At 36.1% G+C, this 13,077-nt stretch overlaps 1 protein-coding gene across 6 annotated transcripts in view; it reads left to right on the forward strand.

The window, feature by feature from the left end:
* Window positions 1-13,077, forward strand: part of CLOCK (clock circadian regulator) — a 60,796-nt gene that overhangs the window by 39,542 nt on the left and 8,177 nt on the right. For 3 of the 6 annotated variants that reach the window (XM_071743514.1, XM_071743512.1, XM_071743513.1), the window contains 9 exons: window positions 2,231-2,349; window positions 5,783-5,865; window positions 6,089-6,195; window positions 6,833-6,980; window positions 7,193-7,268; window positions 9,303-9,444; window positions 9,822-9,922; window positions 10,677-10,766; window positions 11,655-11,801. In XM_071743514.1, the coding sequence (XP_071599615.1) occupies window positions 2,231-2,349; window positions 5,783-5,865; window positions 6,089-6,195; window positions 6,833-6,980; window positions 7,193-7,268; window positions 9,303-9,444; window positions 9,822-9,922; window positions 10,677-10,766; window positions 11,655-11,801 (1,013 nt within the window). Of the gene's footprint in view, window positions 1-2,230; window positions 2,350-5,782; window positions 5,866-6,088; window positions 6,196-6,832; window positions 6,981-7,192; window positions 7,269-9,302; window positions 9,445-9,821; window positions 9,923-10,676; window positions 10,767-11,642; window positions 11,802-13,077 lie in introns of all 6 variants that reach the window. The other 3 variants (XM_071743509.1, XM_071743510.1, XM_071743511.1) reach the window with 1 other exon arrangement.

Raw genomic sequence — 13,077 nt, forward strand, 5'->3', positions numbered from 1 at the left:
TGCATTGAGCTGGGAAGTAAAATGTAGTTTTCCACCTCATTTCAGTGCTGTGCTTTCACTGACAAGAGTTCCCACTCAGGGGAGTGGATGGGCCATTACAGTTGTATGCACTGAGTCCTTCTCCCTTCCATTGAAAATATTTTTATTACTTAATAAAACTACTAATACTATTCCTCTATACTGTATCTCTAAACTGTTTGGCCCTGCTGACCAATTACTTGACAGGCATGTTTATTTGGTTAGCCAGACAAATGGACTGTGCAGTATGAACAGTATTAGGTCTTCAAAAAGATCACCCCCCAAAATATTATAAAAAACAGTATCTTGTAAATCTGTATTTTTTTTTAAGCAGTATCAGTATTTTTCTCACAAAATGGGGAGAAGCTGAGTGTTAGTGCCAAATGCAGGTGTGTCATATAGTAAGGACAAGAAACAGGCCTCAAAAAGCCAAATATGGCACTAGTCTTGGAAAGGAGGAGTCGGGAAACTGCAGACCTATTGGTTGCAATTCAGTGTTAGAAAAAATCTATTAAAAATAATTAAACTCTATGTGAGCTTCAGTAAGCCAGCAAGGAATTGAACAGCAATAATTTTGGATTATTCAGGTAGAAATAGCAACAAATCAATTCAGTTTCCTCTACTGAAAAGTAATGCACTATGTGCTTAAGAGGAAAATTGCAAATAAATTAGGGCATTTTTAATGTACTTTTGATAATTATATTGTTGTCACAAACATGCAAAGGAAGCACATGTTAATTAAGATTGCTGCAGAATTGTGGTGACCTGCAGTAACTGGTTGGAGAGGTTACCAATATTCATTGTCAAAATGGAGTTTTAATGGACTTCTGGATTTGATCAGTATTTTCATTAATGCTTTTAGTAACAGAACCTTCAGTCATGAATTGATGCAAGAACACTAAGACTAGGACAAGAATACAGCCCCAAGTTTAGAATATAAATTATTTTGGAAAAAATAGATAAAGTTGATGAAGAGCAAATGAAAATTACTACATTTAGGAATAACAAACTATTTGGACAGGGGAAAAGTTGCAGTCAGCTAGATAACATTTCTTTAGAAAAAGGAGTTACTGTAGGATGTAAACTGAACATGACCGATCACCAACTTGTTAAAATGCAATAGTCTTGCTGAAATACAGTCTAAACCACAGGGAACTCCTTTGAGCAGCCTGCTCTCTAGTGGAGGTGTCCCTGCCCATGCAGGTAGTTGGAACAATGTGATCTTCAAGGTCCTTTCCAGCCTGAACCATTCTGTGAAATAAATTCTCTGTCCTTGCCCACCCATACATCCTCATCCAATTCTTGACACTGTTTATCAGGAGTAACTAAAGCAGTTGGAAAGAGTTCAGAATAGAGCAATGAAAGCAATGAGAAATTTAAAAATCTAGCTTACAAGGTGAGATAAACTCTGACAAAGAGGAAGAAAATTGTTTTCTTTCTGGTGGAAAGAGCAAGGAGCAGCAAGCTTAAATTGCATGAACAGACTTCAGTAGAAGTTCTAATCTAGAGCTGAACTAGAACCAGTTAGACTTGGAAAAGGATGAGAGCATTTTGGAGTCACCATTAATAATGCTTAGTAGAGCTAAACTAAGTGATTATCTGCTGTAAATGAAATACAAGGTTAATCTGTTATTAGATATAGTACATCTTTTGCCCACTTGTGATTCCATCCATCCCTGTGATTCAATAAATGGAATTTGTTCAGTTTTGCTGGGTGCCTTGATTCTTTCATGTATGTAATAGTTGTGCCTTTGATTTTTCTGTCAGTATATCTTCAGCCTTCATCATTTGAACGTGATACAAGCTTGAAAAGAAATACCTCAGAGTTCAAAAGAAAAAATTACTGACAGTGTATACAGATGAATTGTAAAGCTACTTTGGAAGAAGGTGTATTCCAGTCATTTTTTTATAGCTACCTAGAAGTGTTAGAATTGTTACTGGTTTCTTCAAGCTGTTTTGTCAGATAACATGCCAGCTGAAATTTTACCTCTTTGAAAGAGTTACTTGTTGGTCATGTTCCCTTTAGTACTGGACAACTACTATTCCTGTGTATACTCTATATACGTGTGTATGCACCTTTTTCTTAATGCCTGTTAAGTTATAAGCACGCAACATAAGAAAAATACTGGTCCATTTGTCTTGTGTTATGACTGCCAATTTTCTCCATGCTTATGTTGTAATCTGCATTGACCTTTTCTGTGTCTTCCTCCAGTTCCCAACTCTGCACACAACGGTTTTGAAGGAACCATTCAGCGATCACACCGACCTTCATATGAAGACAAAGTTTGCTTTGTAGCCACAGTTAGATTAGCTACACCTCAATTTATCAAGGTACATACAAATGAAATCACTTTTATATAATTTTATAACTTATTCTGAACAGGAAAACTTCAGAGAGAACTCGCACAACATTTCATATTTTCATATCATAACATTTTCATATTGTTCATGAAAACTGTAAGGAATTCTAGTATATAAAAGTCTGTTCCTTCACACACAAATAGGTTATATGTTAAGTAAAGCATCAAATGAAGTTGTTATGGTGAATACCATTTCTAAATAGTGATATAAAATAGTAGTATGTGAGAAATTAATTCAGAAGTGTATGGGAGTATAATTTAACAAGTTGAACTTAAGCAAAATGAAAGATAACACTATGATTCCCTTTTCACTGAAGAAATTAATAGTTTTGGTTTAAACTTGTATGTGAATTTTGCTTTGCTGATGGTCTTGCTGGAGTTTAGCACAGAAGGAAATCTGGTGTAGGGCTAAATGAAAGCTTACATTACTTGTTAGTAACTGAGAATTGGGTTTGAGGGACCAGAACTCTCATTTTGTTTCAGTACTGTTTGTTATTCAGTAACTTGGTTGTTTAAAGAGAAATTTTGCTTAACTGCTGATGTACAATGAAGGTATAATTCCAAGTTTAGAATTGGATGGGTATGAAATTTGTAGTTTGCTAACTATAATTCTGTTCATCACGAAAATCATAAATACTTGGGATACAGTAAGTACAGGATTATCTGTGTTTGTGATTCAGACTATGTTTTATGCAGAATAGTTTTATTACAGAATAGTCTACTATCTAATTTATATTCTTGCAATTCAGTTGTAAAGAAATGCTATGAAATGTATATATAGCACATGGTTAAACTGCTATCTGTCATGCAAAACTCTCTGAATGTTTGAATATTCTACCTCTGAAAGTTGAGTGCACTGATATCTTAAACTGAAGATCGTTGACAGTAGCCCCTGAAAACATGGTCTATAGACTTTGCACTTTAAAAGTGTCAGGGAGCCTGTGGAGAAGTCATAGGAACTTCTTCAGCTCTCTGGCTGAATAGGAATTGGATGTCTCCAGGCTGCATGCCAAGGCAAGTTTTTTTATTTTTCCTGAAGCCATGGAAGATGAAATTATAGAGCCTCTACGGCCTAAGGAAATTTTCATGTTACAGAGGTTTTAAGATCTTCTCAAGGGTTTTGAGGAGTGCTGCTCATCTGAAAAATCTTGTGAAGAAGACTAGTATTAGAGTGAAGACTTCTAATTTGACAATACTTGTTTATACTCTTGTATTTACTCATACTTCTAAGTTCTGAAGCTAGCATTGACTAGACTCTAGCAAATAAATGTTATGTAGGAACTTGACCATGCTGGTAACTGATAGATGTGATGCAGACAGTAATGAGATGAGTATTTTAGTGTCATTTAAATGTCATTTTCAAGGATACACTGTGCTTTTGCAGGAAGCCATAGTATTCATTAGAATAATATCTGAAAGTTGTGGTTTATTTCCTGTCTATGACCCCCCACCCTCTTGCTGACCTCTTTGTAACAAGATGTGCTACAGATCTTGCTCCCCAGTGAAGAGATTTGGCTCTACACATTTCTTTGAAAATTTTTTCTTGCATTTTGGCTGGTAAATGATTGAATCTAATCAAGAAGGCAAGATTAATCCAGTCAAAAGGATTTTAGCAGAATACTTTTTTGTTACAAATGAAAGACCTTTCTTTTCTAGATGCCTTGTTGACAGCTTCAACAAGATGCCTTGTTGAACAAGGTAGCTTTTGCCCAGGGTTTTTTTCCAGTAAATCATTAATATAAATGCATTGAGTAATTGGATACTAACCAGCTCCTCTCTAACAATTATGTTTTTACTGTGGTTTTACTGCCTGCACTTAAGTTATTTTTACATTTGTTTTGACTTGTGCCAAAAAAGATCAGATTGAAAGAAACAACAAATCAAAAGTATATCTCAAGGATATACGCTTGCTCTGTAATTTCTTTTACTTCACTGTGAGTGGTGTTTTATTAAATGCTGTAATCTTTGGAAAGTAGATGAGATTTCTGTTTTAGGAGTAGTTTCAGTTTTGATGGTTAAGTCTTGCCAACTGGAAGTTACATCGAGAGTTAAAAACTTGTGCCCGGAGTGATTTTGTTCATCACCTCCATCATATAACTCCCTTTCTAGTCATTAGCTTTTGATTTTACTCTAGTGAAGATGAGAAAAAACATTGCCTAGTTATGTTAACTTTCTTCTTTCACAGAAAGAAAACTTATAAATATGTATTCAAAGAACTGCAAAGTATGCACTTAAACTCTTCATATTATAACCTGTAAGAATTAAAAGGAAGGTGATCCCTTTGCAGGAACAAGAGTTAGTCTACTGCATTTCTGGGCAGCCCTATTTTAATTATAGATGTTTGCAGAGCAGCAGTGTGCTCACCTGTCCCCACCTATCATGCATATTGGTGCAGCAGCAGGTTCTATACTGTAGTCTGTAGTAAAATGTTGTGGTGTCTGATCATCAGTAGATGCTACTGAGCACCTGGCGATGGGCTTGCACACTGCGGGTTCTTACAAGTGTGACAAACATGTCCAGGTGTTCAAGAAAGGAAGATTTACTGATCTTTAATTTTATTGTAATACTTTGAGGGTTGTATCTGTATGTATGCATGTATTCCATCATCCATCTTTCTTCTTGGAAGGCAGTGCAAGAGGAGTTTGCAAAAAAAAAAAAACTGACTGGCTTTGGGGACTGAGCTCTGTTACTTATGTCAGCATGAGGCACAGTACTTGGTGGGGCATCCTCACCTCTTTGGAAGGGGGCAATAGAAATTGATTGACATTTACTGATTGCACGTATATCTGAGCAGAATACATCTTAAATGATGTACAGAATACCTTGAGGATTTGTTGTAATAGTGTAACAGTAATTTTCTTATTGTTTTGAGTACTAAACATAAGAATAGTGTGTTACTTGTAGTGTGTGTCTGTGCCCTCAAACCAAAGTGATTTAGAGTATTCTGTATTCACTAAAAGGAAGAATCCTATTCCAAAACTCAAAATAATGTGACCACCTTGCTAATGTTTGGTTTTACTCAATATAAATATAAACATAAATTATAATTGGAGTATCTGGTGGGAGTGTTTCATCTCTTCTTTTGCTTGTTACAAGTTAAAAGCATAACTGCAGGAACTTTGGATTTCTGCTTGTACCACTGTGTCTGAAGATATCAAGCTTGAGTTTAATCTCAGATGGGGTTGTTTCATTTAAATCAACTGAGTGTCAGCCTGGCACAGCTGAATTAAGTTTCTACCTGGGTACTATGCATCTAAACAAGCAAAATCAATGAAGCTTTCTAAAAATAACATTATAATTGTTGTGGAGTTATCTACTAACTTTAGGTAAGTTTGAATTTCGAAAGAGTTTATGAATTAGAATAGAGCAGTTTTGAGAGAGATTTTTATTTTTTTACTTTTTAGGAAATGTGCACTGTTGAAGAACCCAATGAAGAGTTCACATCTAGACATAGCTTAGAATGGAAGTTCCTATTCTTGGATCACAGGTGCAATTCCTTCTATGTATAGCAGAAATAGTAGCTGAATCACCCTGGTGGCTATAATATTTAGAGTTCTCTAATCATCATTAACTACTCATAGCTTATGATGGGTTTAATTTTTAATTTTTTTCAGAGTGCATACTGTAAACAAGAAAACTTGTATAATGAAATAATTTTATTTGCTTGTTATGTGTGAAAGTAAAATGACATTAAATTTTGTATTACTTAGGGCACCTCCAATAATAGGTTATCTTCCATTTGAAGTTTTGGGAACATCGGGCTATGATTATTATCACGTGGATGATCTAGATAATCTGGCAAAATGTCATGAGCATTGTGAGTACAACCACATTGCTATCATTTAACAGGTTTGCTTTGTAGATGTCAGTTTAATGTTTGATAAATCGAAGTTGTTGTAGTGAAATTTTGTATAATTGAGTGAAGCATCTTTATTCCTGTTCATTTGAGATTATTGCACTGCTGCTCTTCATCTTTTTTCTTTTTATACAGAACTACGAAACAGATTTAACTATCTTATAATTAAGAGTTTTCATTATGATAAATTGGAGCGTACAGCACTTTGATTTAAACTTGTCCAGTTCTTTGAGTAGTATTTAAAAGGCTCTGTGATGTTTAATAAATGAAAAAAGAAAAAGTGAATATGTAATAGAATAAGCTTTCTGTTTAGCTATGGTTTTCTTTATAAAGCTGTATTTAAATTTTAGCACATAATTTTTTCAATATGTAAAAAATACAAAAATGGAAGTTTGAATTCTGCAGTTCTCTGTAAAAAGCAGTGTTAACTTTTTATAGATATATATATATATAGGTAGTTTTAAAGCTGTTCTTAGTCATTACCATAATGGTGGATTTGGTCATGGTTTTGGGCCAGATGAAGCTATGAAATATTTATTATGTAATTGCAGTATTTACAGACTGGAGAGACAGTAAGCTTTATTCTTCACTTTTATAGTAATGCAATATGGGAAAGGGAAGTCATGTTACTACAGATTCCTTACAAAGGGACAACAATGGATTTGGCTACAAACACATTACTACATCACGTATCATCAGTGGAATTCCAGGCCAGAGTTTATTGTCTGTACACACACTGTTGTAAGGTAAGTTGTTTTTTCTAAAATCTGATTAGCAATGGGAGCTGTTTTGCTGGTATTTTTGGAAGCAGAGAAATGATAGCAGTTTAAAAAATTATTAGAATACTTTCTGAGAAACTTAATAAGTGAGGTGAGGTACCTCTGAGTAGTTTGGTTTTTAAGGCGTATTTTTTAAGTCATCCAAGACTATAGTAGTCACATTTGGTTTGTTCTTCTAGTTATGCAGAAGTTAGAGCAGAAAGACGACGAGAACTTGGTATTGAGGAGTCTCTTCCAGAGATAACAGCAGATAAAGTGAGTGTCTGATATTATTTTATTTTACCTCTTCTTCTTTCATAGTAGAAATAGTACATAAGCAAATACACAGCTGCAAAAAGTGTTTTGTGCTGTTGCAGATAATTATTTTGATCTCTAAATAATATGACTGTTCAAAATGATCAAAGTAGTCTAGCAAGAGTGTTTAACTGTATTCTGCCCTGAACACTTACCTGCCTCTTTTTAGGAATTCATGTGCATCTATTTGTAACATGAAAACATCTGTAAATCATTAAGATCTGATTCCTGCAGAGTTTGGTTCATAAATGTTCTTCCTTACTGGAACCACCTGTAATCTGAAAAAACAAGGTCAAAGCATAAAGGTGGCTTAAAGGAATTCACAGGAGGGCAGCAGGAGCTGTTCCACTGTATCATTCACACTTGTTATATGTATACAAAATTAATTTTGAATTAATGTCCCTTGGAAGCTCAGTAAATCTTAGATGCTCTGTTGAGTTTGCCTCTGGCAGTTCAGAAATGTTTTTTCTTGGCAGTTCAGCATGTTTCATCTGACAGTGCTCCTTCTAGTGGTATCAACTCATCCTTCCTCTAAAGAATAAGCAGTTCACTCATTACACAGATGCTCAGAGTGAACTGAGTTGCCAGAGAAGGTCAGCTCTGCAGTCAGTTTGTGGCTTGATGTTGTGTTAAAGGGGAGTAAAGAAATTTGGCAGAAAATAAACCCCCTTGCAATCCAGCAGACCATGAGTAATTAGAGGAGCTGGAGATGGCTGGGCTTAGATTCTGAGTGATAGCAAGCTTTTTGTAGTAGGCCAGAAAACAAGTGTTCAGATGCACTACTAACACCACACCACCCTTCCAGTCGTGTTGAATAGGAACTGTCACAGCCACACACTGGAATTCAGTTGCACTCAATGGGGTTTCTTACCACCAGACTAATGAATAGTGTGATTACAATATACACGTTCTTTGGATTGCCAGTGGTAAATTTACTGTCTGCAAAGCACATGCAAAATACCCAGGTTATGAGTAAAGGAAGTGACTCGATGGAGATTTCCTGGGGAGGGACAGCCCAGCCAAAAGGTATAAAATTCCAGGGGGAGCACTCAGGCCAAAACCATGTGTGGAGAGATTTATACTGTTAGAGAGACTCTACAGAAATTCATATTATTCCCAGGGAGACACTTAATCCAGTCAAGTGTTTGAATCTTATCCAAAGGTGTCCCAATGGGGGGGAAGAGAGGCTCAGCCCATCAACTGGTCCCAGAAGTCAGGGGTATCCCAGCAACTGCATTTTCCCTGACATCCTTTCCCTGTTGGCTGTTTTTATATTATTTTACCTGACAGGTGGAGCTTGAGTTACTCTAGTCAAGCGTGTCTTTCTTATGACATTATATTATGGTGCAAAGTTCTCTTGCTTTGTATTTAAAGGTATAGGCTAGAGAAAATTCAGAGTGCAAGCTCAGTGATCGGTGGTCGCCCCTTAGAGAGCTTCAGAGATGGAGGTGTGTTTTTGTTACTGTAATGAGATTATAACGAGAATAAGGACAACATTTTGTCAAAGGGTGGCAGCTTGTTGGCCCAGAGTATCAAAAGTGCAGTCAGTTGGTATTGGTGCCACAGAGTGTGGCTGCAGTATCTCCATGTTGCTCCACCCTCCATGTAATTTCTCTTGGAGTAAGCACACTGAGTACCCCTGATAATGCCAACATCTAAAGTAGTCGTGGTACACTAGGCACTAGTGCTGTGCCTTTATTTAGAAAGTAAAAATGGGTCATTTCTAGCAATTATTTTGCCATTATTCCACACCTGTGTCTGCACAGATTTTGGTTTACAGGCTTATACAGCTTTGCTTTGGTTTCTTCTCTGAGATTAAAATTCTCAAATAGAAACTAAACTTACAGGTATCACGCAGGCCACTACTTCTGCACAGTCACCTTTGTAAGGGGGTTATTAGACACAGCATGATCTGAGATACTTGCTAAAAGAATTGTACATTGTATGCTGAATCAGAGAAAATAATTTGTAAAAAAAATGTTTGTGTTTCTTCAGAGTCAGGACTCTGGGTCTGACAATCACATAAATACAGTGAGTCTCAAAGAAGCACTGGAAAGGTTTGATACCAGCCCCACACCTTCTGCTTCCTCCAGGAGTTCAAGAAAATCTTCACATACTGCAGTATCAGATCATTCATGTAAGCACCAACTGCTGAAAATATAATTGTCTTCCTAGTGAAGGCTTTCTCTACTTTAATTAAATCTTGCATAACTAGCAGTTAATCATCATTGTATGAAAAGTGTACAAAGGGAAATGTCCCATTTTTGATTGCTCAGAGATCTGCTGGCAACTCAAATTTTCAGAGGTCTTACAGTGACTTCTGCTTCTAGAAGTAGTGTAGCAGACCCTGGAACACCCATCAGCTTGCATAATTGTTGGATAGTCAGGGTTAAAAAAGAGTCCAAGCCTTAATCTTTTTTCATTCATAAAAAGCTTCCTTTGACTTAATTACTGCATTGCAGAATTGAGATTACTATTAACATGTCTCTTTCTGTTGTAACTGAACATTGTCAGCAACACCAACTAAAATGACAGTGGACACTAGCACTCCTCCAAGGCAAAGCTTGTCTGGTCATGAAAAGACTGCACAAAGAAGATCATCCATGAGTAGTCAGGTAACTCTCCAGAGAAAAATTTTATACTTAATCAATGTAATGCACCTTTAAAAGGTATTGATAAACCCATATAACTTCTATTTTGTTTATTCTGAAAATACGTAATTTAAACTTGGAATGCATGGCCATCAGAAATGCATCATCAATATGCTCTGCATTTTAAGGGAAAACAAGTGAATAAGTGGCATTAGGGTTTGCAAGATTGTGTATGAAACTTTGCTTTCACTCACTTTTTTTACATATTCTGCATTTTATATATGTGTGTGTGTATAAGTAATTGTATACACAGATGTATATTGCCCACATAATGTTGTGTGTCCCCGTAGAGAATTCATATAATTCATATATACTCTGAGAATATTGGTGAATGGTTTCATGTAGTTTCTGAAATCTTGGTAACATGAGAAAATGCCATGTTGAACTTAAAACATTCTGTTTTTAAAGTGAATGTGTATTAAAATACACATTTTAAAAAATTACTACTTTTAAGAATAAGACAAAGGAGTGAGCTTCCAAACTTGCTGAGGTTTTCCCTTACTGCAAATAACACATCTAAACCAGTTGTAATTGTAATTCATGTTTGTTTGGTTTTTTTATACCTACTGCTTTTTATATTTCTAGCAGTGGGAAAAACTACATATATAGTGTTTATAATCAGTTGCTCTTATGTTACTAATTCTGCAATATTTAAGATTAGATAAATTAGATGCTCTTTTAGATCTCCCCATTCATGGAACAATTTTTTAAATTCTAGTCTTTAAGCTCCCAGTCTCTTGGACAGCCAGTTTCACAGCCAACAATGTCTCAGCCTACAACTTTACAGCTCCAGTCTGGCATATCCCAGGTATGGATTCAGTTGGTTTTATTATTTCTTCTTTTTAAACAGTCTTGTTCTAAATATAAGATTAGATCAGTGTCTCTTTCAGAAACTGAGTCCTTTGGTGCCAAAGTCACCTTTAACGTTATTCTCTTGAAATAAGCAAATTCTTCTATTTGAAGCTTTTCCTTTATTTTTTTCCCTGCTATTTGGGTATAGAATTTTTGATCTTTACCAAGTGCCATTTAGATAAAATATTATGAATTTAAAAATACGTCAAATATTGATGGGTAACTTTCTACACTTACGCTTGTAACACAAGGCAAGTTAGTCTATAAAACACTTCTGTGAAATAAGAACAGGGGTATCAAAGATCTGTGTCCTCTATATAGGATAGAAGCATCCAAAGGTTATATTGACTTGTGACTCATAGCAGCTTCCTAGGGAAGAAGAAAAGTGACAAACACATTTTCTCTGTGGGCTCAGACTTCAACAGTTTATGACTAAGGTTATTCCCAAGTTACTTGGGAATATGTTCTGAGTCTCTCAATTGGTAAACTGGTACAATTTTAATTTTTAACCAGAGAGAGCTTTAACATCCACAGTACCATGTAAATTACTAAGGCATTTTATAGTCTTGATGATTTGGACACCAGGCAATTTCTTTTGCTACGGGATTTTTTTTTAAAGTTCAGTAATTCTGATGCATCGGTTAAATGTGGAATCGATTACTTGTGAGTTCTGTGACATTTTCATGCTAATGAATTTGTCCTCAGATTATGGTTATTAGCAGTTTAAAAAGCAGAGCTTGATGTCTTCACCGCTGTGGAGAAGCGCATTAACTGCTTGTAAACAAAATGTCACTATTTTTGCTCAGCTTTTAATTTATTCATTGCACTACAGCCTGTGTTTCAGTTTTCAGCTCAATTAGGTGCTATGCAGCATCTGAAGGACCAGCTGGAGCAAAGAACACGCATGATAGAGGCAAATATTCACCGGCAGCAGGAAGAGTTGCGCAAGATTCAAGAGCAGCTTCAAATCGTCCATGGCCAAGGGCTCCAGGTGAGTTCATGTAACTCTTACAGCTTTGATCTCTAGAGAATTTAGACATTTCAAATGAAATGGGCACAAATCCACAAAGTGATGCCCCCGTTCCCTGTCGGCTGCCATCTGGACCTAATGTGCCTAAAATCCGTAACATCTGAAGCTGCTGCTCATAAGGTACCTGCTGATTTGTTTCTGAATGTATCTGGACATATCCAAGTTTGTCTTTTCAGTGCTGAGCAGCTCAAGTTGAGCTTAGGCCTAAACCTAAAGGTAAAAGGATGCAGCGCTTGTTACTTCTTGCAAAGTTTTGCAGCCACTAGAACATTAGTCCATAATTTGCAAAATAAGCTTTTATTTCCTCTTCTGGCTCGAGGGTGTCAGATTCCTCATACCTTTTGTTTCTTAAGCTGTCCTGACTATCAGGCTGTGGTCCTCCTGCAGGCCATTCTGGTGAAATGGTCCTGCTTTTCATGATATACTGAAGTAGTTACTGAGTCTGAAAGTCAAGAAGTCTAGAGGCTGCATTACTTGGGTCTAGCAGCTCACTAACTGATTTCAGTATTTTAACCAGTACATATTTTCTAATTTTGCCATTCTCTTTTCATCAGCTATCTTTGGAAGAAAAGGATGACCCTATTGGGTTTTGCTAGTTAACAAAACAGAAGTAAGCAAACGAACCACTCAAAGCTAAAATACACCTTAAGAAAATAATCTAAATATTTTCAGTGTGAATTAAGAGTAGACAAAAAATACTTCCAGGGCATATTGAGTATGTTGCATGAATTCTCTTCAATAATAGGAGTTTGGGCATGTGCCATTTTCTGCCTTTTATCATTACTAATATAAGCCTGCCAGCAGTAGACTGACTTTTAGTTGCACTGAAAGGTGAGATTCGCATTATTTCTTCCCATGCACTGTGGAGAGACCTTATTCAGGACTGTGCAAACTAGGGAAAATACCTAAGTACTGCACAGTCTGTCTTCTTGCACTATCTTGTACTGAATTCAGTTCATTACAAAGATTTTTGAAAGTGCAGTATATTCAATATGATTTCACGATTGCCCCATACTTGGTGCTATGCTTGGATTTTATAGAATTTTCATAGAATGGGATCTACTGATGCTGAGATTTTCTTCATTTTAATTAGTTGCACTGCTGGAGATCCTACTGATAGAAAAGTGATCTCAAAAATATTTGGCCTCTAGGCAGCTATAGACTACATTACAAGCTAGTCTCTAAATAGTTTTTCTTTAAGGACAAGTGTTAAAACAATGCTCAAGGCTCTCACAAT

Source organism: Heliangelus exortis, chromosome 4, assembly GCF_036169615.1.
Source record: "Heliangelus exortis chromosome 4, bHelExo1.hap1, whole genome shotgun sequence".
Taxonomy (NCBI): domain Eukaryota; kingdom Metazoa; phylum Chordata; class Aves; order Apodiformes; family Trochilidae; genus Heliangelus; species Heliangelus exortis.